This window comes from Panthera onca, chromosome A3 (assembly GCF_046562875.1).
Source record: "Panthera onca isolate mPanOnc1 chromosome A3, mPanOnc1 haplotype 2, whole genome shotgun sequence".
In the NCBI taxonomy this organism is placed as follows: Eukaryota; Metazoa; Chordata; class Mammalia; order Carnivora; family Felidae; genus Panthera; species Panthera onca.
The window spans coordinates 139,285,681-139,306,991 of record NC_138341.1 but is presented as its reverse complement, the minus strand read 5'-3'; the positions used below and the strand labels follow the sequence as shown (position 1 = coordinate 139,306,991).

At 70.4% G+C, this 21,311-nt stretch overlaps 2 protein-coding genes across 4 annotated transcripts in view; one reads left to right on the top strand and one right to left on the bottom strand.

The window, feature by feature from the left end:
• Positions 1 to 21,311, top strand: part of KCNQ2 (potassium voltage-gated channel subfamily Q member 2) — a 148,658-nt gene that overhangs the window by 110,328 nt on the left and 17,019 nt on the right. The window lies entirely within an intron of this gene.
• Positions 1 to 21,311, bottom strand: part of COL20A1 (collagen type XX alpha 1 chain) — a 40,149-nt gene that overhangs the window by 8,393 nt on the left and 10,445 nt on the right. For 2 of the 3 annotated variants that reach the window (XM_078443867.2, XM_078443869.2), the window contains exons 6-21: positions 20,619 to 20,777; positions 20,072 to 20,191; positions 19,511 to 19,675; positions 18,605 to 18,763; positions 18,157 to 18,329; positions 17,665 to 17,794; positions 16,766 to 16,911; positions 16,534 to 16,657; positions 16,221 to 16,360; positions 15,587 to 15,716; positions 15,000 to 15,142; positions 14,703 to 14,835; positions 14,199 to 14,341; positions 13,883 to 14,012; positions 2,145 to 2,183; positions 1,087 to 1,225 (exon numbers count right to left, since the gene is read on the bottom strand). In XM_078443867.2, coding sequence (XP_078299993.2) covers positions 1,087 to 1,225; positions 2,145 to 2,183; positions 13,883 to 14,012; positions 14,199 to 14,341; positions 14,703 to 14,835; positions 15,000 to 15,142; positions 15,587 to 15,716; positions 16,221 to 16,360; positions 16,534 to 16,657; positions 16,766 to 16,911; positions 17,665 to 17,794; positions 18,157 to 18,329; positions 18,605 to 18,763; positions 19,511 to 19,675; positions 20,072 to 20,191; positions 20,619 to 20,777 — 2,173 coding nt within the window. The remainder of the gene's footprint in view (positions 1 to 1,086; positions 1,226 to 2,144; positions 2,184 to 13,882; positions 14,013 to 14,198; positions 14,342 to 14,702; positions 14,836 to 14,999; positions 15,143 to 15,586; positions 15,717 to 16,220; positions 16,361 to 16,533; positions 16,658 to 16,765; positions 16,912 to 17,664; positions 17,795 to 18,156; positions 18,330 to 18,604; positions 18,764 to 19,510; positions 19,676 to 20,071; positions 20,192 to 20,618; positions 20,778 to 21,311) is intronic. The other variant, XM_078443868.2, reaches the window with a different exon arrangement.

Here is a 21,311-nt window from a genome sequence, read left to right as displayed (position 1 = left end):
CATTACAGGGAGGGACCCTTTCTACTCTTAGGAGCCCAGAGCCCCATTTGTGGCAGCTATCATGTGGGCGGGGGGCACCTGTGCTGGGCGACCTCACCTGGGGTGGATGATCACATCTGGAGTGGGGGCCACCCCAGCAGAAACATCTGCCCCCACCTCTTGGGCTGTGAGCTCCAGAGGGCAGACAAACATGAAGCGCCCAGTGTGAGGGCCCTGGGACAAGGCTGTCATTTGCAGAAAAGGGGTAAATCACAGGAGAGCTGCCCCCACAGTGATTAACAACGGTGGTGGCATCCAGGTAGGGTTTGCTCTGAGAGTCGGAGCGCAAGCCTCGGGCTCGAGCCCCACATTAGAGCTTGGACGGGAGGAAAAGCCAGGCTTCAGCCACCCCCACAAACGTGAAACCCGTATGCCGCCTAAAGGAGAAGTTAACACAGGAACAGATCGGGGCCTGGGTGGCACAGGGAAGCCATGAGTTCAGGGGTGAGGCCGCGGCCGTGCCTGCTGCACCTGCTGTGCCCGCTGGACTGGGGAGAAAGTCCTGAATCTTAGCAGCGTTGGCCGAGTTTTGCAAAATTATCTATTTTGTATTTTTCAAATTTCCATTACAAAGCATACGACTGCGTTGACAATTTACAACATTCTAACTTAAGAAGAGGCTTTGCTGTGTGTGTCACAGTTGCGATTTTGATTCAAGATCTCTCCACAAGCAGGGGAGGGTGGCTGTTAGACGTCAGGAATCACGCGGCCGTTTTCGTGCTCACATAGCAGCCGCTCGCTGAAACCAGGCATCTGCCTGCCTGGAGCCCACACGGGAGGCAGGGCTTCCCAAGGAGACAAATGGGGGCCACTGTGCGGAAGTCTGCAAGTCTGATCGATGCCTGGGCCACACGGAACAGGACCCACTCGTGGCCTCATTCTACCCATGCAAGATTTGCTCAGTTGGAAAACGCTGCTCGCCAGGGTGGGGGGGGGACATCCGCCTGGTTGGCTCCGGGGGACCGAGCGGCAGGACCTCCCCAGGACCCACCCCCACTGTGCAGCTGCCCCCCATCTCGGGCCGCAGTCTGTCCCCTGTCCTCCCACCTGGCCCGGCGCGTCAGCTGGGCATCCTTGAAGAGTGTGAAGGTCCTGGCGCGGCCGAATGCCGAGGGCTCCATGGCGACGCCGCGGATGGACGCATACTCCTTTTCCACCAGACCAAAGGCTGCCATGAGGTCAAAGCCTGGGACAAGAAGCAACACCAGGGGACGATCAGAGACGAAAGGTGAGGGCCAGAGGGGCAGGACGCAAAGAGAAGGCAGCAGGAGTCAGGGGAGAGGAGAGGAGACGCAAAGACAGGACGCCCATCGACGGGAGGAAGGTGATCAGGGGGCCCACAGGTGGACACGTACTCGGGGCGCCCACCCGCTGGCCTCCCCCTCTGGTGCACAGCCCCCGACCTCCCGGCAGAGGCAAGGGTGCACAGGGGCGGGTCACACCGCCTGCCCCGGCCCGGCGGGCTCCCAGCGTCTGCACCTTCTGTGATGGATGCTAAGGGCACAAAGTGAAGGGGAAATCTTATTTGCTGCGTGCTCAGCGCGGCCACAGACCTGGGGCAGGAGCGGGGGCAGGACGGAGAAGCCTCAGCGCCCCGCCAGGACTGGCGCCGCCTCGCAGCTCACGGTGGCCCCCGAGGGACGCTCGGCCCTGGAGACACAGGCCTCCACCGCCCCCGCTCTGCACGCCTGACCACGGGCGGCTCTCACGTCGGCCCTGAGTCTGGGAGCGTCTCAGACCCACGAAGCACTAAAGACGCTGTGTGAGCCCCGTGCTCGGCCCCTCACCCGGCTCGAGTCAGCAGAGAGCCTCGAGGAGGCCACACAGGACCCAGGGCTTCGTCTGCCCTGCCGTGTCCCAGCTGTGACCGTGGACAGGCCTCAGCAACCCCGACGGTGAGGCAGGAAGAAAGCTCTGGCCAGCCTCATCCCCACTCTCCCCTGCGCAGGTGAGACTGGGGCCTCCGACGACCACAGGACCTTGTTTCTTGTCACTGCCCCTTTGTGGCGGGTGGGGTCCCAGGCCACCCTCCTCAGACGGTTGTGGGGGGGGGGGGGACAGGTGGGGGGTGCGGAGGGTCAGCTGTCACACAAGGGCAGGCCTACCTGAGAGGGAGCCATCTGGGCTGAGGGCGGGGCAGGCTGCTGGGAGGCAACAAGGAGTCGGTCAGGGCCAGGCTGGCACGAGGCCCCGCCCCACCTGGGGAGCGCCCTGCCCTGAAGTCCGCAGATGCCCTGGAGATGCTGGTCTTCAGCCTGCGGTCTCCACGCCTCAGGGAAGGATGGACATGATGTCCCGCTCCCTCGGGGACCTCACTTCCACCCCCTGCAAGACAGCACGCACCCAGGGGTGCTCCCACTGGGCACCGAACCCTGAGGGTACTGGCCACCCGATGTGCCCCAGGTGGCAGGGCCAAGGAGACGGACACACCGACCTGGGGACACCTTGACTGGGGGACATGCCAACCTGAGGACAGGCTGACCTGGGGACATGCTGACCTGGGGTCATGCCGACCTGGGGACACCTCGACTGGGGGACATGCCAACCTGGGGTCATGCCAACCTGGGGACACCTCGACCTGGGGACACGCCGACCCGGGGACACACCGGCCAGGTCCCTGGCTGTGCAGGCTTCCTCCGCTGCCAGGGGCACAGTGGGTGCTTAGAAGTTGTTCATGAGCCAGTAAAGGCACCACTGAGTAGGGAGACCCCCATCCCCAGAGGCATTCAAGCCAAAACTAGATGGCCCTACGGGGGGGACACAGAGGGAGACTGGAGTGGCCCAGCTGAGTGGCCTCAGTGGGCCCTCTGCTCTGCAGTGTGTGACCTGGTGTCCTCAGCTGGTCCTGCCTGTGGGTGGCCATCCCCCAGGGCCGACTGAGGCCACATCCCTGTACTCCGTGCGTCGAGGGAGGCCAGCCCAGGCCCCTCGCCTGCCCTGTCTGTGAGGTACAGCCAGCTTGCCCGGGACTCCCGCCGGGCTGGACGGGACTCCCGCCTGGCACCCCCAGACGCAGAGATGGGAGAATTACGAGCCCGTTCCCCAGCTTTGAGCATTGCTGGCAAGGTTCCAACCAGGAGCCCCCAGCCACATCAGCCTGCATGCGTTGCATTCACCAGCATGGTCCTAACCCCTGGGTTGGTGTTTGCGCTGTCCAATGGGAACAGGTTCCATGAGAACCCTGATTGCCCTTCTGGTAGTTGGGCAGTGCTCGGCACAGCCTGGGGCAGGACTCCAGTAAGGAGGCCCACGGGTTCTAGGCTCCCAGGGGCCTGGCTGGGTGTGAGGGTCGGGGGCCTGGCTGGGGCCTGTCTGGGTCTGGGGCCTGGCTGGGGCCTGGCTGGGTGTGAGGGTCTGGGGCCTGGCTGAGGCCTGGCTGGATGTGAGGGTCTGGGGCCTGGCTGGGGCCTGGCTGGGTCTGGGGTCCTGGCTGGGGCCTGGCTGGGTCTGGGGTCCTGACTGGGGCCTGGCTGGGTGTGAGGGTCATGAGCCTGGCTGGGGCCTGGCTGGGTGTGAGGGTCTGGGGCCTGGCTGAGGCCGGGCTGGGTCTGGGGTCTTGGCTGGGGCCTGGCTGGGTGTGAGGGTCAGGGGCCTGGCTGAGGCCTGGCTGGGTCTGGGGTCCTGGCTGGGGCCTGGCTGGGTGTGAGGGTCTGGGGCCTGGCTGAGGCCTGGCTGGATGTGAGGGTCTGGGGCCTGGCTGGGGCCTGGCTGGGTCTGGGGTCCTGGCTGGGGCCTGGCTGGGTCTGGGGTCCTGACTGGGGCCTGGCTGGGTGTGAGGGTCTGGGGCCTGGCTGAGGCCGGGCTGGGTCTGGGGTCTTGGCTGGGGCCTGGCTGGGTGTGAGGGTCAGGGGCCTGGCTGAGGCCTGGCTGGGTCTGGGGTCCTGGCTGGGGCCTGGCTGGATGTGAGGGTCTGGGGCCTGGCTGAGGCCTGGCTGGGTCTGGGGTCCTGGCTGGGCCTGGCTGGGTCTGGGGTCCTGGCTGGGGCCTGGCTGGATGTGAGGGTCTGGGGCCTGGCTGAGGCCTGGCTGGGTCTGGGGTCCTGGCTGGGCCTGGCTGGGTGTGAGGGTCTGGGGCCTGGCTGAGGCCTGGCTGGGTGTGAGGGTCTGGGGCCTGGCTGAGGCCTGGCTGGGTCTGGGGTCCTGGCTGAGGCCTGGCTGGGTCTGGGGCCTGGCTGGGGCCTGGCTGTGTCTGGGGCCTGGCTGGGTCTGGGGTGCTGGCTGCGGCCTGGCTGGGTCTGGGGTCCTGGCTGGGGCCTGGCTGGGTGTGAGGGTCGGGGGCCTGGCTGGGGCCTGGGGGTCTTGGCTGGGGCCTGGCTGGGTGTGAGGGTCTGGGGCCTGGCTGGGTGTGAGGGTCTGGGGCCTGGCTGAGGCCTGGCTGGGTCTGGGGTCTTGGCTGGGCTTGGCTGGGTGTGAGGGTCGGGGGCCTGGCTGAGGCCTGGCTGGGTCTGGGGTCCTGGCTGGGGCCTGGCTGGGTGTGAGGGTCATGAGCCTGGCTGGGGCCTGGCTGGGTGTGAGGGTCTGGGGCTTGGCTGGGGCCTGGCTGGGTGTGAGGGTCGGGGGCCTGGCTGGATCTGGGTCCTGGCTGGGGCCTGGCTGGGTGTGAGGGTCGGGGGCCTGGCTGGGGCCTGTCTGGGTCTGGGGCCTGGCTGGGGCCTGGCTGGGTGTGAGGGTCTGGGGCCTGGCTGAGGCCTGGCTGGATGTGAGGGTCTGGGGCCTGGCTGGGGCCTGGCTGGGTCTGGGGTCCTGGCTGGGGCCTGGCTGGGTCTGGGGTCCTGACTGGGGCCTGGCTGGGTGTGAGGGTCATGAGCCTGGCTGGGGCCTGGCTGGGTGTGAGGGTCTGGGGCCTGGCTGAGGCCGGGCTGGGTCTGGGGTCTTGGCTGGGGCCTGGCTGGGTGTGAGGGTCAGGGGCCTGGCTGAGGCCTGGCTGGGTCTGGGGTCCTGGCTGGGGCCTGGCTGGGTGTGAGGGTCTGGGGCCTGGCTGAGGCCTGGCTGGATGTGAGGGTCTGGGGCCTGGCTGGGGCCTGGCTGGGTCTGGGGTCCTGGCTGGGGCCTGGCTGGGTCTGGGGTCCTGACTGGGGCCTGGCTGGGTGTGAGGGTCATGAGCCTGGCTGGGGCCTGGCTGGGTGTGAGGGTCTGGGGCCTGGCTGAGGCCGGGCTGGGTCTGGGGTCTTGGCTGGGGCCTGGCTGGGTGTGAGGGTCAGGGGCCTGGCTGAGGCCTGGCTGGGTCTGGGGTCCTGGCTGGGGCCTGGCTGGATGTGAGGGTCTGGGGCCTGGCTGAGGCCTGGCTGGGTCTGGGGTCCTGGCTGGGCCTGGCTGGGTCTGGGGTCCTGGCTGGGGCCTGGCTGGATGTGAGGGTCTGGGGCCTGGCTGAGGCCTGGCTGGGTCTGGGGTCCTGGCTGGGCCTGGCTGGGTGTGAGGGTCTGGGGCCTGGCTGAGGCCTGGCTGGGTGTGAGGGTCTGGGGCCTGGCTGAGGCCTGGCTGGGTCTGGGGTCCTGGCTGGGGCCTGGCTGGGTCTGGGGTCCTGGCTGGGGCCTGGCTGGGTTTGGGGTGCTGGCTGCGGCCTGGCTGGGTCTGGGGTCCTGGCTGGGGCCTGGCTGGGTCTGGGGTCCTGGCTGAGGCCTGGCTGGGTGTGAGGGTCTGGGGCCTGGCTGGGGCCTGGCTGGGTCTGGGGTCCTGGCTGGGCCTGGCTGGGTCTGGGGTCCTGGCTGGGCCTGGCTGGGTGTGAGGGTCTGGGGCCTGGCTGAGGCCTGGCTGGGTGTGAGGGTCTGGGGCCTGGCTGAGGCCTGGCTGGGTCTGGGGTCCTGGCTGGGGCCTGGCTGGGTCTGGGGTCCTGGCTGGGGCCTGGCTGGGTTTGGGGTGCTGGCTGCGGCCTGGCTGGGTCTGGGGTCCTGGCTGGGGCCTGGCTGGGTCTGGGGTCCTGGCTGAGGCCTGGCTGGGTGTGAGGGTCTGGGGCCTGGCTGGGGCCTGGCTGGGTCTGGGGTCCTGGCTGGGGCCTGGCTTGGTCTGGGGTCCTGGCTGGGGCCTGGCTGGGTCTGGGGTCCTGACTGGGGCCTGGCTGGGTGTGAGGGTCATGAGCCTGGCTGGGGCCTGGCTGGGTGTGAGGGTCTGGGGCCTGGCTGGGGCCTGGCTGGGTCTGGGGTCCTGACTGGGGCCTGGCTGGGTGTGAGGGTCATGAGCCTGGCTGGGGCCTGGCTGGGTGTGAGGGTTGGGGGCCTGGCTGAGGCCTGGCTGGGTGTGAGGGTCTGGGGCCTGGCTGAGGCCTGGCTGGGTCTGGGGTCCTGGCTGGGGCCTGGCTGGGTCTGGGGTCCTGGCTGGGGCCTGGCTGGGTTTGGGGTGCTGGCTGCGGCCTGGCTGGGTCTGGGGTCCTGGCTGGGGCCTGGCTGGGTCTGGGGTCCTGGCTGAGGCCTGGCTGGGTCTGGGGTCCTGGCTGAGGCCTGGCTGGGTGTGAGGGTCTGGGGCCTGGCTGGGGCCTGGCTGGGTCTGGGGTCCTGGCTGGGGCCTGGCTTGGTCTGGGGGCCTGGCTGGGGCCTGGCTGGGTCTGGGGTCCTGACTGGGGCCTGGCTGGGTGTGAGGGTCATGAGCCTGGCTGGGGCCTGGCTGGGTGTGAGGGTTGGGGGCCTGGCTGAGGCCTGGCTGGGTGTGAGGGTCTGGGGCCTGGCTGAGGCCTGGCTGGGTCTGGGGTCCTGGCTGGGCCTGGCTGGGTGTGAGGGTCATGAGCCTGGCTGGGGCCTGGCTGGGTGTGAGGGTCTGGGACCTGGCTGAGGCCTGGCTGGGTCTGGGGCCTGGCTGGGGCCTGGCTGTGTCTGGGGCCTGGCTGGGTCTGGGGTGCTGGCTGCGGCCTGGCTGGGTCTGGGGTCCTGGCTGGGGCCTGGCTGGGTGTGAGGGTCGGGGGCCTGGCTGGGGCCTGGGGGTCTTGGCTGGGGCCTGGCTGGGTGTGAGGGTCTGGGGCCTGGCTGAGGCCTGGCTGGGTCTGGGGTCTTGGCTGGGCTTGGCTGGGTGTGAGGGTCGGGGGCCTGGCTGAGGCCTGGCTGGGTCTGGGGTCCTGGCTGGGGCCTGGCTGGGTCTGGGGTCCTGGCTGGGGCCTGGCTGGGTTTGGGGTGCTGGCTGCGGCCTGGCTGGGTCTGGGGTCCTGGCTGGGGCCTGGCTGGGTCTGGGGTCCTGGCTGAGGCCTGGCTGGGTGTGAGGGTCTGGGGCCTGGCTGGGGCCTGGCTGGGTCTGGGGTCCTGGCTGGGGCCTGGCTTGGTCTGGGGTCCTGGCTGGGGCCTGGCTGGGTCTGCGGTCCTGACTGGGGCCTGGCTGGGTGTGAGGGTCATGAGCCTGGCTGGGGCCTGGCTGGGTGTGAGGGTCTGGGGCCTGGCTGGGGCCTGGCTGGGTCTGGGGTCCTGACTGGGGCCTGGCTGGGTGTGAGGGTCATGAGCCTGGCTGGGGCCTGGCTGGGTGTGAGGGTTGGGGGCCTGGCTGAGGCCTGGCTGGGTGTGAGGGTCTGGGGCCTGGCTGAGGCCTGGCTGGGTCTGGGGTCCTGGCTGGGCCTGGCTGGGTGTGAGGGTCATGAGCCTGGCTGGGGCCTGGCTGGGTGTGAGGGTCTGGGACCTGGCTGAGGCCTGGCTGGGTCTGGGGCCTGGCTGGGGCCTGGCTGTGTCTGGGGCCTGGCTGGGTCTGGGGTGCTGGCTGCGGCCTGGCTGGGTCTGGGGTCCTGGCTGGGGCCTGGCTGGGTGTGAGGGTCGGGGGCCTGGCTGGGGCCTGGGGGTCTTGGCTGGGGCCTGGCTGGGTGTGAGGGTCTGGGGCCTGGCTGAGGCCTGGCTGGGTCTGGAGTCTTGGCTGGGCTTGGCTGGGTGTGAGGGTCGGGGGCCTGGCTGAGGCCTGGCTGGGTCTGGGGTCCTGGCTGGGGCCTGGCTGGGTCTGGGGTCCTGGCTGGGGCCTGGCTGGGTTTGGGGTGCTGGCTGCGGCCTGGCTGGGTCTGGGGTCCTGGCTGGGGCCTGGCTGGGTCTGGGGTCCTGGCTGAGGCCTGGCTGGGTGTGAGGGTCTGGGGCCTGGCTGGGGCCTGGCTGGGTCTGGGGTCCTGGCTGGGGCCTGGCTTGGTCTGGGGGCCTGGCTGGGGCCTGGCTGGGTCTGCGGTCCTGACTGGGGCCTGGCTGGGTGTGAGGGTCATGAGCCTGGCTGGGGCCTGGCTGGGTGTGAGGGTCTGGGGCCTGGCTGGGGCCTGGCTGGGTGTGAGGGTCTGGGGCCTGGCTGAGGCCTGGCTGGGTCTGGGGTCCTGGCTGGGGCCTGGCTGGGTTTGGGGTGCTGGCTGCGGCCTGGCTGGGTCTGGGGTCCTGGCTGAGGCCTGGCTGGGTGTGAGGGTCTGGGGCCTGGCTGAGGCCTGGCTGGGTCTGGGGTCCTGGCTGCGGCCTGGCTGGGTCTGGGGTCCTGGCTGGGGCCTGGCTGGGTCTGGGGTCCTGGCTGAGGCCTGGCTGGGTGTGAGGGTCTGGGGCCTGGCTGGGGCCTGGCTGGGTCTGGGGTCCTGGCTGGGGCCTGGCTTGGTCTGGGGGCCTGGCTGGGGCCTGGCTGGGTCTGCGGTCCTGACTGGGGCCTGGCTGGGTGTGAGGGTCATGAGCCTGGCTGGGGCCTGGCTGGGTGTGAGGGTCTGGGGCCTGGCTGGGGCCTGGCTGGGTGTGAGGGTCTGGGGCCTGGCTGAGGCCTGGCTGGGTCTGGGGTCCTGGCTGGGGCCTGGCTGGGTGTGAGGGTCTGGGACCTGGCTGAGGCCTGGCTGGGTCTGGGGCCTGGCTGGGGCCTGGCTGTGTCTGGGGCCTGGCTGGGTCTGGGGTGCTGGCTGCGGCCTGGCTGGGTCTGGGGTCCTGGCTGGGGCCTGGCTGGGTGTGAGGGTCGGGGGCCTGGCTGGGGCCTGGGGGTCTTGGCTGGGGCCTGGCTGGGTGTGAGGGTCTGGGGCCTGGCTGGGTGTGAGGGTCTGGGGCCTGGCTGAGGCCTGGCTGGGTCTGGGGTCTTGGCTGGGCTTGGCTGGGTGTGAGGGTCGGGGGCCTGGCTGAGGCCTGGCTGGGTCTGGGGTCCTGGCTGGGGCCTGGCTGGGTGTGAGGGTCATGAGCCTGGCTGGGGCCTGGCTGGGTGTGAGGGTCTGGGGCTTGGCTGGGGCCTGGCTGGGTGTGAGGGTCGGGGGCCTGGCTGGATCTGGGTCCTGGCTGGGGCCTGGCTGGGTGTGAGGGTCGGGGGCCTGGCTGGGGCCTGTCTGGGTCTGGGGCCTGGCTGGGGCCTGGCTGGGTGTGAGGGTCTGGGGCCTGGCTGAGGCCTGGCTGGATGTGAGGGTCTGGGGCCTGGCTGGGGCCTGGCTGGGTCTGGGGTCCTGGCTGGGGCCTGGCTGGGTCTGGGGTCCTGACTGGGGCCTGGCTGGGTGTGAGGGTCATGAGCCTGGCTGGGGCCTGGCTGGGTGTGAGGGTCTGGGGCCTGGCTGAGGCCGGGCTGGGTCTGGGGTCTTGGCTGGGGCCTGGCTGGGTGTGAGGGTCAGGGGCCTGGCTGAGGCCTGGCTGGGTCTGGGGTCCTGGCTGGGGCCTGGCTGGGTGTGAGGGTCTGGGGCCTGGCTGAGGCCTGGCTGGATGTGAGGGTCTGGGGCCTGGCTGGGGCCTGGCTGGGTCTGGGGTCCTGGCTGGGGCCTGGCTGGGTCTGGGGTCCTGACTGGGGCCTGGCTGGGTGTGAGGGTCATGAGCCTGGCTGGGGCCTGGCTGGGTGTGAGGGTCTGGGGCCTGGCTGAGGCCGGGCTGGGTCTGGGGTCTTGGCTGGGGCCTGGCTGGGTGTGAGGGTCAGGGGCCTGGCTGAGGCCTGGCTGGGTCTGGGGTCCTGGCTGGGGCCTGGCTGGATGTGAGGGTCTGGGGCCTGGCTGAGGCCTGGCTGGGTCTGGGGTCCTGGCTGGGCCTGGCTGGGTCTGGGGTCCTGGCTGGGGCCTGGCTGGATGTGAGGGTCTGGGGCCTGGCTGAGGCCTGGCTGGGTCTGGGGTCCTGGCTGGGCCTGGCTGGGTGTGAGGGTCTGGGGCCTGGCTGAGGCCTGGCTGGGTGTGAGGGTCTGGGGCCTGGCTGAGGCCTGGCTGGGTCTGGGGTCCTGGCTGGGGCCTGGCTGGGTCTGGGGTCCTGGCTGGGGCCTGGCTGGGTTTGGGGTGCTGGCTGCGGCCTGGCTGGGTCTGGGGTCCTGGCTGGGGCCTGGCTGGGTCTGGGGTCCTGGCTGAGGCCTGGCTGGGTGTGAGGGTCTGGGGCCTGGCTGGGGCCTGGCTGGGTCTGGGGTCCTGGCTGGGCCTGGCTGGGTCTGGGGTCCTGGCTGGGCCTGGCTGGGTGTGAGGGTCTGGGGCCTGGCTGAGGCCTGGCTGGGTGTGAGGGTCTGGGGCCTGGCTGAGGCCTGGCTGGGTCTGGGGTCCTGGCTGGGGCCTGGCTGGGTCTGGGGTCCTGGCTGGGGCCTGGCTGGGTTTGGGGTGCTGGCTGCGGCCTGGCTGGGTCTGGGGTCCTGGCTGGGGCCTGGCTGGGTCTGGGGTCCTGGCTGAGGCCTGGCTGGGTGTGAGGGTCTGGGGCCTGGCTGGGGCCTGGCTGGGTCTGGGGTCCTGGCTGGGGCCTGGCTTGGTCTGGGGTCCTGGCTGGGGCCTGGCTGGGTCTGGGGTCCTGACTGGGGCCTGGCTGGGTGTGAGGGTCATGAGCCTGGCTGGGGCCTGGCTGGGTGTGAGGGTCTGGGGCCTGGCTGGGGCCTGGCTGGGTCTGGGGTCCTGACTGGGGCCTGGCTGGGTGTGAGGGTCATGAGCCTGGCTGGGGCCTGGCTGGGTGTGAGGGTTGGGGGCCTGGCTGAGGCCTGGCTGGGTGTGAGGGTCTGGGGCCTGGCTGAGGCCTGGCTGGGTCTGGGGTCCTGGCTGGGGCCTGGCTGGGTCTGGGGTCCTGGCTGGGGCCTGGCTGGGTTTGGGGTGCTGGCTGCGGCCTGGCTGGGTCTGGGGTCCTGGCTGGGGCCTGGCTGGGTCTGGGGTCCTGGCTGAGGCCTGGCTGGGTCTGGGGTCCTGGCTGAGGCCTGGCTGGGTGTGAGGGTCTGGGGCCTGGCTGGGGCCTGGCTGGGTCTGGGGTCCTGGCTGGGGCCTGGCTTGGTCTGGGGGCCTGGCTGGGGCCTGGCTGGGTCTGGGGTCCTGACTGGGGCCTGGCTGGGTGTGAGGGTCATGAGCCTGGCTGGGGCCTGGCTGGGTGTGAGGGTTGGGGGCCTGGCTGAGGCCTGGCTGGGTGTGAGGGTCTGGGGCCTGGCTGAGGCCTGGCTGGGTCTGGGGTCCTGGCTGGGCCTGGCTGGGTGTGAGGGTCATGAGCCTGGCTGGGGCCTGGCTGGGTGTGAGGGTCTGGGACCTGGCTGAGGCCTGGCTGGGTCTGGGGCCTGGCTGGGGCCTGGCTGTGTCTGGGGCCTGGCTGGGTCTGGGGTGCTGGCTGCGGCCTGGCTGGGTCTGGGGTCCTGGCTGGGGCCTGGCTGGGTGTGAGGGTCGGGGGCCTGGCTGGGGCCTGGGGGTCTTGGCTGGGGCCTGGCTGGGTGTGAGGGTCTGGGGCCTGGCTGAGGCCTGGCTGGGTCTGGGGTCTTGGCTGGGCTTGGCTGGGTGTGAGGGTCGGGGGCCTGGCTGAGGCCTGGCTGGGTCTGGGGTCCTGGCTGGGGCCTGGCTGGGTCTGGGGTCCTGGCTGGGGCCTGGCTGGGTTTGGGGTGCTGGCTGCGGCCTGGCTGGGTCTGGGGTCCTGGCTGGGGCCTGGCTGGGTCTGGGGTCCTGGCTGAGGCCTGGCTGGGTGTGAGGGTCTGGGGCCTGGCTGGGGCCTGGCTGGGTCTGGGGTCCTGGCTGGGGCCTGGCTTGGTCTGGGGTCCTGGCTGGGGCCTGGCTGGGTCTGCGGTCCTGACTGGGGCCTGGCTGGGTGTGAGGGTCATGAGCCTGGCTGGGGCCTGGCTGGGTGTGAGGGTCTGGGGCCTGGCTGGGGCCTGGCTGGGTCTGGGGTCCTGACTGGGGCCTGGCTGGGTGTGAGGGTCATGAGCCTGGCTGGGGCCTGGCTGGGTGTGAGGGTTGGGGGCCTGGCTGAGGCCTGGCTGGGTGTGAGGGTCTGGGGCCTGGCTGAGGCCTGGCTGGGTCTGGGGTCCTGGCTGGGCCTGGCTGGGTGTGAGGGTCATGAGCCTGGCTGGGGCCTGGCTGGGTGTGAGGGTCTGGGACCTGGCTGAGGCCTGGCTGGGTCTGGGGCCTGGCTGGGGCCTGGCTGTGTCTGGGGCCTGGCTGGGTCTGGGGTGCTGGCTGCGGCCTGGCTGGGTCTGGGGTCCTGGCTGGGGCCTGGCTGGGTGTGAGGGTCGGGGGCCTGGCTGGGGCCTGGGGGTCTTGGCTGGGGCCTGGCTGGGTGTGAGGGTCTGGGGCCTGGCTGAGGCCTGGCTGGGTCTGGAGTCTTGGCTGGGCTTGGCTGGGTGTGAGGGTCGGGGGCCTGGCTGAGGCCTGGCTGGGTCTGGGGTCCTGGCTGGGGCCTGGCTGGGTCTGGGGTCCTGGCTGGGGCCTGGCTGGGTTTGGGGTGCTGGCTGCGGCCTGGCTGGGTCTGGGGTCCTGGCTGGGGCCTGGCTGGGTCTGGGGTCCTGGCTGAGGCCTGGCTGGGTGTGAGGGTCTGGGGCCTGGCTGGGGCCTGGCTGGGTCTGGGGTCCTGGCTGGGGCCTGGCTTGGTCTGGGGGCCTGGCTGGGGCCTGGCTGGGTCTGCGGTCCTGACTGGGGCCTGGCTGGGTGTGAGGGTCATGAGCCTGGCTGGGGCCTGGCTGGGTGTGAGGGTCTGGGGCCTGGCTGGGGCCTGGCTGGGTGTGAGGGTCTGGGGCCTGGCTGGGGCCTGGCTGGGTGTGAGGGTTGGGGGCCTGGCTGAGGCCTGGCTGGGTGTGAGGGTCTGGGGCCTGGCTGAGGCCTGGCTGGGTCTGGGGTCCTGGCTGGGGCCTGGCTGGGTCTGGGGTCCTGGCTGGGGCCTGGCTGGGTTTGGGGTGCTGGCTGCGGCCTGGCTGGGTCTGGGGTCCTGGCTGGGGCCTGGCTGGGTCTGGGGTCCTGGCTGGGGCCTGGCTGGATGTGAGGGTCTGGGGCCTGGCTGAGGCCTGGCTGGGTCTGGGGTCCTGGCTGGGGCCTGGCTGGGTGTGAGGGTCTGGGGCCTGGCTGAGGCCTGGCTGGGTCTGGGGCCTGGCTGGGGCCTGGCTGTGTCTGGGGCCTGGCTGGGTCTGGGGTGCTGGCTGCGGCCTGGCTGGGTCTGGGGTCCTGGCTGGGGCCTGGCTGGGTGTGAGGGTCGGGGGCCTGGCCGGGGCCTGGGGGTCTTGGCTGGGGCCTGGCTGGGTGTGAGGGTCTGGGGCCTGGCTGAGGCCTGGCTGGGTCTGGGGTCTTGGCTGGGCTTGGCTGGGTGTGAGGGTCGGGGGCCTGGCTGAGGCCTGGCTGGGTCTGGGGTCCTGGCTGGGGCCTGGCTGGGTGTGAGGGTCGGGGGCCTGGCCGGGGCCTGGGGGTCTTGGCTGGGGCCTGGCTGGGTGTGAGGGTCTGGGGCCTGGCTGAGGCCTGGCTGGGTCTGGGGTCTTGGCTGGGCTTGGCTGGGTGTGAGGGTCGGGGGCCTGGCTGAGGCCTGGCTGGGTCTGGGGTCCTGGCTGGGGCCTGGCTGGGTCTGGGGTCCTGGCTGGGGCCTGGCTGGGTGTGAGGGTCATGAGCCTGGCTGGGGCCTGGCTGGGTGTGAGGGTCTGGGGCCTGGCTGGGGCCTGGCTGGGTGTGAGGGTCGGGGGCCTGGCTGGGGCCTGGCTGGGTCTGCGGTCCAGGCTGGGGCCTGGCTGGGTGTGAGGGTCGGGGGCCCGGCTGGGGCCTGGGGGTCTCGGTGCCCACTCACCCGTGTGGCCTATGGCAGACACAGGCCTGCTCTCTCCCGCTCCATAGACCGCAGAGACCAGGACCCTGTACTTGCTGGCCGCCAGCAGGTTGGGGAGCGTCACGTGATTGCTGAGTCCTGGAACAGAGATCTGGGGGGGGGGGGGGGGCGGGGGGGACACGGTCACCTAAGCCGCCTCCTCTGGAGCGTCTCTGCTCTCGCTTGTCTGCATCCGTCACAGAGGGGCGACCGCCCTCAACACACAGGGCGGCTGTGTCTCCCCCGGGACCCGGGGGCGCTCGATGGGCCGTGGCCTCCCTGCGGGGCCGAGACCCACCGACTTCTCGGGCCCCGAGCCCGAGGCTGGCACGTAGGTGAGCCGGTAGTGGAGGACGTGGCCGCTCGGAGGGGTCCAGCTGACTTGCAGGCTGTCGGGTGACTTGGACGCCAGGGCCAGGTCAGAGGGCGGGCTCCGGTGCGCTGTGAGGCAGGCGCCACCCTGGGGGCTCAGGCCGGGGCTGGAGGGTGGCCGGCATGCCCCGCGGGGGTCTGTCCCTGCTCCCCCCGCCCCCACCCTCCCACCACGTCCTGCGGCGCAGACGGGACCACTGGGCACCGGGTCAGCTCCAGGACAGTCCTGAGCACTCTGTCATACCAGGTAACCCGAAACTTCGGCTGCCCCTGAACACCTGCCTGGAGGGCTCAGGGGGGAACCCGTGGACCCAAGTGGTCAGGCCAGAGGGCTGGGGACTCAGGGAGCTGCCTGTCAATGGCTCTGGAGCTCAAGGCCCTGGGCCCCTGGAGCTGGGAGGGTCCAGGGTCCCTCTGGGCGGTCACCTACGGGGGGTGTAGCGGAGGGACACCGGGTCGCTGCGGGCCCCGTCCCTGTAGTAGGCCAGGATGGTGATCTCGTACTCCAAGTGGCTTCGCAGGCCAGGCAGGACTGCCACGTCCCGGTGCCCTGGGACAGAGATCTGTGGAGAGGAGGGACAGGCGTCCGCCCCGCGAAGAGGTGTCCTCTCCCTGGGGCTCGGCTCACAGGCTGCGGGCAGGCAGCCGTCCCCGGGACGAAGCACGAGGGTCTGAGCCCTCCCGGAGCCCGGCTTTGGGAGATGGTCCTCCTCTCCCCGGCCCACACCTCGTGGGCCTTCCCGTCTCCCAGGGGCGTCCACTTGATCTGGTACACAAGGACGCCGGAAGCCGCTGCGGCCGTCCACTCCAGTCGAACCTCGTCCCCAGGGAGCTCTGTCACCGAGAGCTGGCTCGGGCTGGGGACTTTCCCTGGAAGACGGGGCGGGGAGACTGAGGCTGGGGGGACGGGGCCTGGAGAAGCGGATGCCGTGAGGAGGTGGCCTCCGCACCCCTGCCCCTCAAGACTCATCAGAAACATCCTAACGCACCCGGGAAGGAGATTTCACCGATGCAGGACCACGCTTGGGGGTGACTGCCCCATGGGGGGCAGAGGGGATCCCCAGACCCCACCCAGCAGCCATGCCCACATTTTCCCCCTTTGCCCAGGACCCGGCTGCAGGCTGGGCACGAGCCCTGGTTCTAGAGGTGCCCGGGGTCGTGCCCTCGCGGGCCCTACACCCCGTCGTCACACCTGTCCAGGCACGTGTGCCCCCGGCTCAGCACCGCGCAGGGCAGCTATGTGTTGCTGTGAACCATCCGTCGGGTGGAGGTGTGGAGCGGCCTGGGGGCCCCGGGCAACCGCAGCCCACTCACGCGTAGTCAGGCGGCCGGTCAGCACGGAAGAACTGCCCCCGGGGTAGAGGCAGGTGACGCGGACAGAATATGCAGTGGAGGAGGACAGAGGGCCCACGGTGGCCGAGGTGGCGTTGCCGGGAGCCTCCACCTGTGAGCCGGTAGGCACGTGGGTGGAGGCCTGGAGCCAACTGCCCCCGCCAGGGAGGAGACCCCGGCCTGGGACCCGCCAGGGGGACGGCCCGTGACGGCCCCGAGTGGGGGAGTGAGTGTGCATTGGGAGCGGGGAGCCCAGCACACGTGGGGCCTCCCGGGGCCTCCCCCCCCTGCCCCCCCACCCCTAGAGAGTCCAGCCAGCCTGTCAGGACAGCACGAACCCTGCACACCTCGTCACGCGTGTCATTTAGGTGTATGGGTCCAATTCCCGGCCTCCCACCGGTCTCCCCCCCACCCCTGCGGACTGGCCCCCAGGTGGACATGGTCCGTGACGCTCCGCAGCAGGCCAAGGCTGGCGCCCGGGGGCCCAGCCAACACCCAACAACTGTGAATGTGGGGGTGGAGGTGCTGAGGGTGCTGGGTCCCCCCCCACCCTGTTCACCTCATTCCCGCTGGACACCACGCCCCCCAAGGGCCCCTGGGCAGGTGCTGCTCTCACCTCCCCTGAATGGCTGCCGTCACTGGAGGCAAAGCTGATCCTGAACAGGCGCACGGGCTTCGAGACGCCCTCCCAGGAAACACGGGCTGAGTCGTGACTGACATCTGAGAAGCTGAGGTGTCCGGGGGGCGCGAGGGTGGCTGCAGAGCGCGTCGAGGCTTCAGGGACCAGCCAGCACCCTGTCCCCAAGTGTATGGGGGTGGGTGGGCAGGGGCTAGGGCTGCTGGGGCCACCAGAGGGGTCTGCGGTCCCCCACTGGTGGAAGGCTGGGGGGAGCCAGAGTGGGGCATTTGCCCGGTGGGCGGGCACTCACAGGTCCTGGCACGGATGCCCCGAGCCTCGCTGGCCTCGGCCCCTCGCAGGCTCTGTACCCAGACATCATAGTCCCTGCCGGGCTCCAGGCCGTCCAGCAGCACCTCGGGCTGCCCCACCCGCACCTGCGGGGACGTGGCGCTCATGCTGGCCCCTGCCCGCCACCCTCCCCACCCCACCTGCCCCCAGCCCCGGGCACCCTCCTCCGCCTCCCCTTCTGGCTGGCCTCGAACCTCTCTCCCCTCCTCTTGGCCCTTGGCGGAGGCCGACAGGCACCGCACCAGGTACCGTGTGGCCCCGGCCGACGGCTGCCAGGTGAGGCGGATGGTCCTGGGTGTCACTGCGGCCAGGGCCAGCGCCTGGGGCGGAGGCAGAGGCGCTGGGGGAAGGCAGAAAGGAAGAGAGCAGCACTTTCCAGGAAGTGCGCACGCGAAAAGGAGGCCCCTCGCTAGAATACCCGCGGGGCTGGGTCAGCGCAGACCTTGCGACGGGGCCGCTGGAGGCAGGTGGGAAGAAAGGCCCACAGACCATTCTGTCTGTCCCCACGTTTCACTTTGGGCCGAGTCTCCAGCTCACAGCTCTGGGGAATCACAGCCGCCTTGTGGGTTTCTGTTTAAGGCTACCTGCCCTGAGGGTGGGGAGGCCAGGGCCCCTAGGTTAGCAACCCCTTAAAGACGCCCTGCGCTGAATGGTCCCACCTACACAGAAGGTCCAGAAATGGCCAATCCACGGAGGCAGAAAGCAGACTGGAGTCACCAGGAGCTGGGGGACTGGGGGCAACGGCCAGGGGCACACAGCTTCTTGCAGGTGAGGACAACGCACTACAGTGGACTGTGGTGACCCTCAGGGGCCAGACCAACAACCGAGGAGTCTCACACTTGGGAGTTGCACGACATGTGGTTCGTTTCCCAATAAAGCTGTTAAAGGGGGCTCATGGCCGGCCAGGTAGGACGGGAGCTCCGTAAAAGGTTTGAGCAACTCAGAAGAAGACACTGAGGGTCAGAGAGGCCCAGAGACTGGGCCGAGGCCGGGCCTGCCCGCGGCATCGCCCTTGCTGGTATGAGGCTCCAAGGGGAGGCTGCAGGCAGGGTAGCCCCTGAACCCCAAGCCCGGCCGGCTCCACCCCACCCACCTGTGGTCACGAGGCGCCTCAGGCCCTCTCCGAACCCAGCCCGGAGGACAGGGAGCACAGACACCAAGTACTGCGTGCCGGCCGTCAGGTTGTGAAGCTCCGTGGACGAGGCGGGCCCCTCCACCACAACCTACAACAGGAGCCTCAGTGGAGCCGGGAGTGGGCGCAGGGGGCGGGCGCAGGGGGCGGGCACAGGGGGTAGGCGCAGGGGGCGCACGCAGGGGGCGGGTGTAGGGGGTGCAGCGGGTGCAGGGCAGGGAGACAGTCAGCTCCGGTGGGGGCTGTGGTCAGTCCTTGCTTCCCACGTGGCGGCACCCCCGGCCCCGGCGGCCATCAGAGCACCCCACGCGCTCCACCTTCTGCCCCTGGCCGCCCGAGCCTGTCCTCGGGGCTCCGGCCCCGTGGCCGCCGCAGGTCTGGCGGGACCACCCTCGCCACGCTCTCTCCGTGATGGCCGTGTCACGTGTGGCCCTGACTGGAGCCACGTCTCACCTCCCTGGGGGCGCCACCCCTGGAAGGCTGCCACACGATCCGATACTTGAGGGGCAGCTGGGGGGCTGGAGTCCAGGACAGGTGGACGCTGGAGGAGGTCACCTGGGTCACGACCAGGCTGGTGGGAGTGAAGAGGGTGTCCGGGGAGGAGGGGCTGCCCGCTGTCGATGTAACTGTGGGACAGGGGGGAGAGTGGCCAACAGCCCAGCGGGCAGCCTGCGTTACCGGGTCCCCCTGCCCTCCCTGGCAGGCGCTTCCGGGAGGGGCAGGTGTCGTCCTGGCTGCAGACACCCTCAGAGCCCCGAGACCCGAGGAGAGAGGGAGTGCAGGGCATACCCCGGAGGGGCCGCAACCGCCCTGCCCCTGTGCTCGAAGCGGGCGGGCAGGGCCGGGCAGGGCTGCAGCCAGCTAAGGGGGCCCTGCCCTGCCACCGCCACCCGCCACTCACCGGGGGCCCGGCTCCTGCCCTGGACCTTCTGGCAGATGAGGCGGCTGAGCAAGCCGGCCAAAGTGCCCAGCTGGGGAAAGTCCTGCACATTGTGGACGGTGATGTCCAGCGGCCGGGACGCCAGGAGCTGTAACTCGGCCTCGTCCGCGTTCTTCACGCCTGTTCACAGGGTACGGCGGTGAGGACGCCCCGGCCCCGCCCACCAGGCGCCGTTGCCCCGTCTTACAGCCGAGACCGCCGGGCCCCTTGCCTGAGTCGCCCCGCAGTTCGAGGGGCCTTCCCAAGCCCCGTACCCAAGATCCTGCGGGCCCCAGAGCCGGGTCACCTGCCAGGCCCCCCCGAGAGACTGCAGCTGGGCGCTGCTGCGGGTGGGGCTGGACCCCGAAGGCCCCTTGCAGGCTGTGCCCTGCTTGCCTGGGTCTCTATGGGGTCTGGGGCCGGGAGGGAGGCCAGCGTGCTTTCCTCAGAGGCCCACAAACCCCCAGACTTTCCCGTGAACCCGGGGCCTGGGACACACCTGCACGAGGGGGGCTGGGGCACCAAGGAGGCCCACTGCCCCCAGGAGCCCCCCACACCCGCAGTTCCTTTCTCGAGGGACAGAGGTGATAACTGACCGGTGGCGCGAGCAGAACAAGGTCGCTGGGGGTGCTGGGCGCCCGTGGAGCCCAGAGCACGGAGCACACGCAGTGGGGCAGGTGCACACGGGGTGTGCAAACCGGGAGCCCCATGTCTGCGCGCCCCCTTGAGTGCCCACGGGCGCGCAGCTCCTCGAGCAGGGACCATCCTCCCTGTGGCACGGGCGCCACGAGACCTCCAGCCCGGGTGGACAAGTAGGGGTGCAAACTGACCCTGTGGCCGGGGCTGCCACGCCGCGAGAACCCCGGTGGGGGGCCAGGGGCCACTCACCCACAGCAAAGATGTCAACACCCAGGTCCTTGAGGGCACGGCCAGCGGCACGGGCATCATCTTGGGACTTGCCGTCCGTCACCAGAATCACCGCCGTGGCCGCCTCTGGACGGGACCCCGCCCCCGGCCGCAGGTTCTGCTCCAGCACGTGTGACAGGGCCAGGCCTTGGGCACAGCGCTGGTAAAGGGCACGCGGCCCCAGGCGCCCCTCCCGGTGCCCTCCCTGCCCGGGGCCACCCCACCGGCCGCTGACCCCAGCACGGTGCCCGCTGAGTCAGTCCTGGCCCCTCCAGGGGGAGGGGCACCCAGAGGCAGGGACCACCCCCTTCCCTCAAAGCACCGCGAGACCCAGGGTCTGCCCGTGGGAGACGGCAACCCCCGTTTTCATCAAAGGTCAGCAAGGAGAGATTTGCTTTTTACAAAGATGTGACTCAGGCTCAGCGCCCACATAGCACTTGGCTGGATCAGCGTGCAAGTTTCCAAATCTGGGAGGCTGACCCGCGGGACGGAGACCTGAAAACAGAAACCCCCGGGGTGGGGCCGCTGGGGGCCCAGGCAGACCTGTGAACGTGTTTCCCCCTTTGTAGCGGAGGCTGCGGACAGCGGCCAGCACGTCCTCCTTGGCGCCGAAGGTGCTGAGATCCCACTCAGTCTGGGGGTCTCCGCTGTACTGAGTCAGGCCTGCAGCGGGGGCAGGGCGGGTGAGCGGAGGCCCCACGCGCAGCCTCGCCGGACGCCAGGGAGGCCCCCGTGTTCCACACTGAGAGGTCACCAGAACGTGCCCCGAGGAGCCAGCTGTCCCACCTGCCTCTGTGGGGATCCCCCCCCCCCAACCTGGCTGTCCCACCTGCCCCCGTGGGGACCTCCCCCCTGCCTGGCTGTCCCACATGCCCCTGTGGGGACGCCCCTGCCTGGCCTGGCGGGGTCAGCCTGTCAGCTACGGGTGAGACCCACTGGTGGGGCTCTCCTGTTTCCCCAGGAGGCTCTGGGCCTCTGCCCTGACTTCCAGTTCCTCAGAGCTGGGCGTCCCCTGCATGCTGGTAGGACTTGTGGGGACACCTGGGGGGGGGGGGCAGGGCCACAAGGCAGGCAAGGGGCCGGTACCCACCGACTTGGACTTTATCCGGCCCGATGTCAAAGGGCTCGATGACGCTGGCCAGGAAATCTTTGACCTGCTGGAAGTGGCTGTGGCCGATACTCCAGGACCCGTCCACCAGGAAGATCATGTCCACAGGTGTAGGGGGTGTGCAGCGGAACTGGGGGCTGGCTGGGGGGGAGGGAGGGTGGCGAGGAGCTGGGCCAGGCCCACAACACCACAGGGCTACCCCCCCAGCGGCTCCGGGCCAGCTCCAGCCCCCCCCGGATCTCCTTCCCTGGGGCCGAGGGAGGGGGAGGGGCCACGGGGCTCTGGCTGGAGTGAGGGGGGTGACCAAGTCCCTACGTCGGTCCCTGTGTTGGCCCCCCGAGCACCCCCAGAGAGGGTTAGTGAGACGCCCGGGTGCTCCGGCGGCCTTGGCAGTGCCGGTCCCTGTGTGCAGTTGTCCACGTGGGGGCGGGCCAAGGGGGTGCCCACTGGGGCGGGTGGGGGCCAGCATGGCTGGCAGCTCTGGGCTGAGGTCTCACTGGCTTGTCCCATGACCTAGGAGCTCTCTGGAGACGACGGAGCCACTGCCCGGGTCAGGGTTTCCTGAGAGTCCGCACAGACAAGTCCTCCGGGCTGAGCGCTCACCCCCCCACCCCGTGACAGACCCCTCGTGAAGACTCCCAGGGAGGGGAAGTGCAAGGAGACCCCCCTCTAATG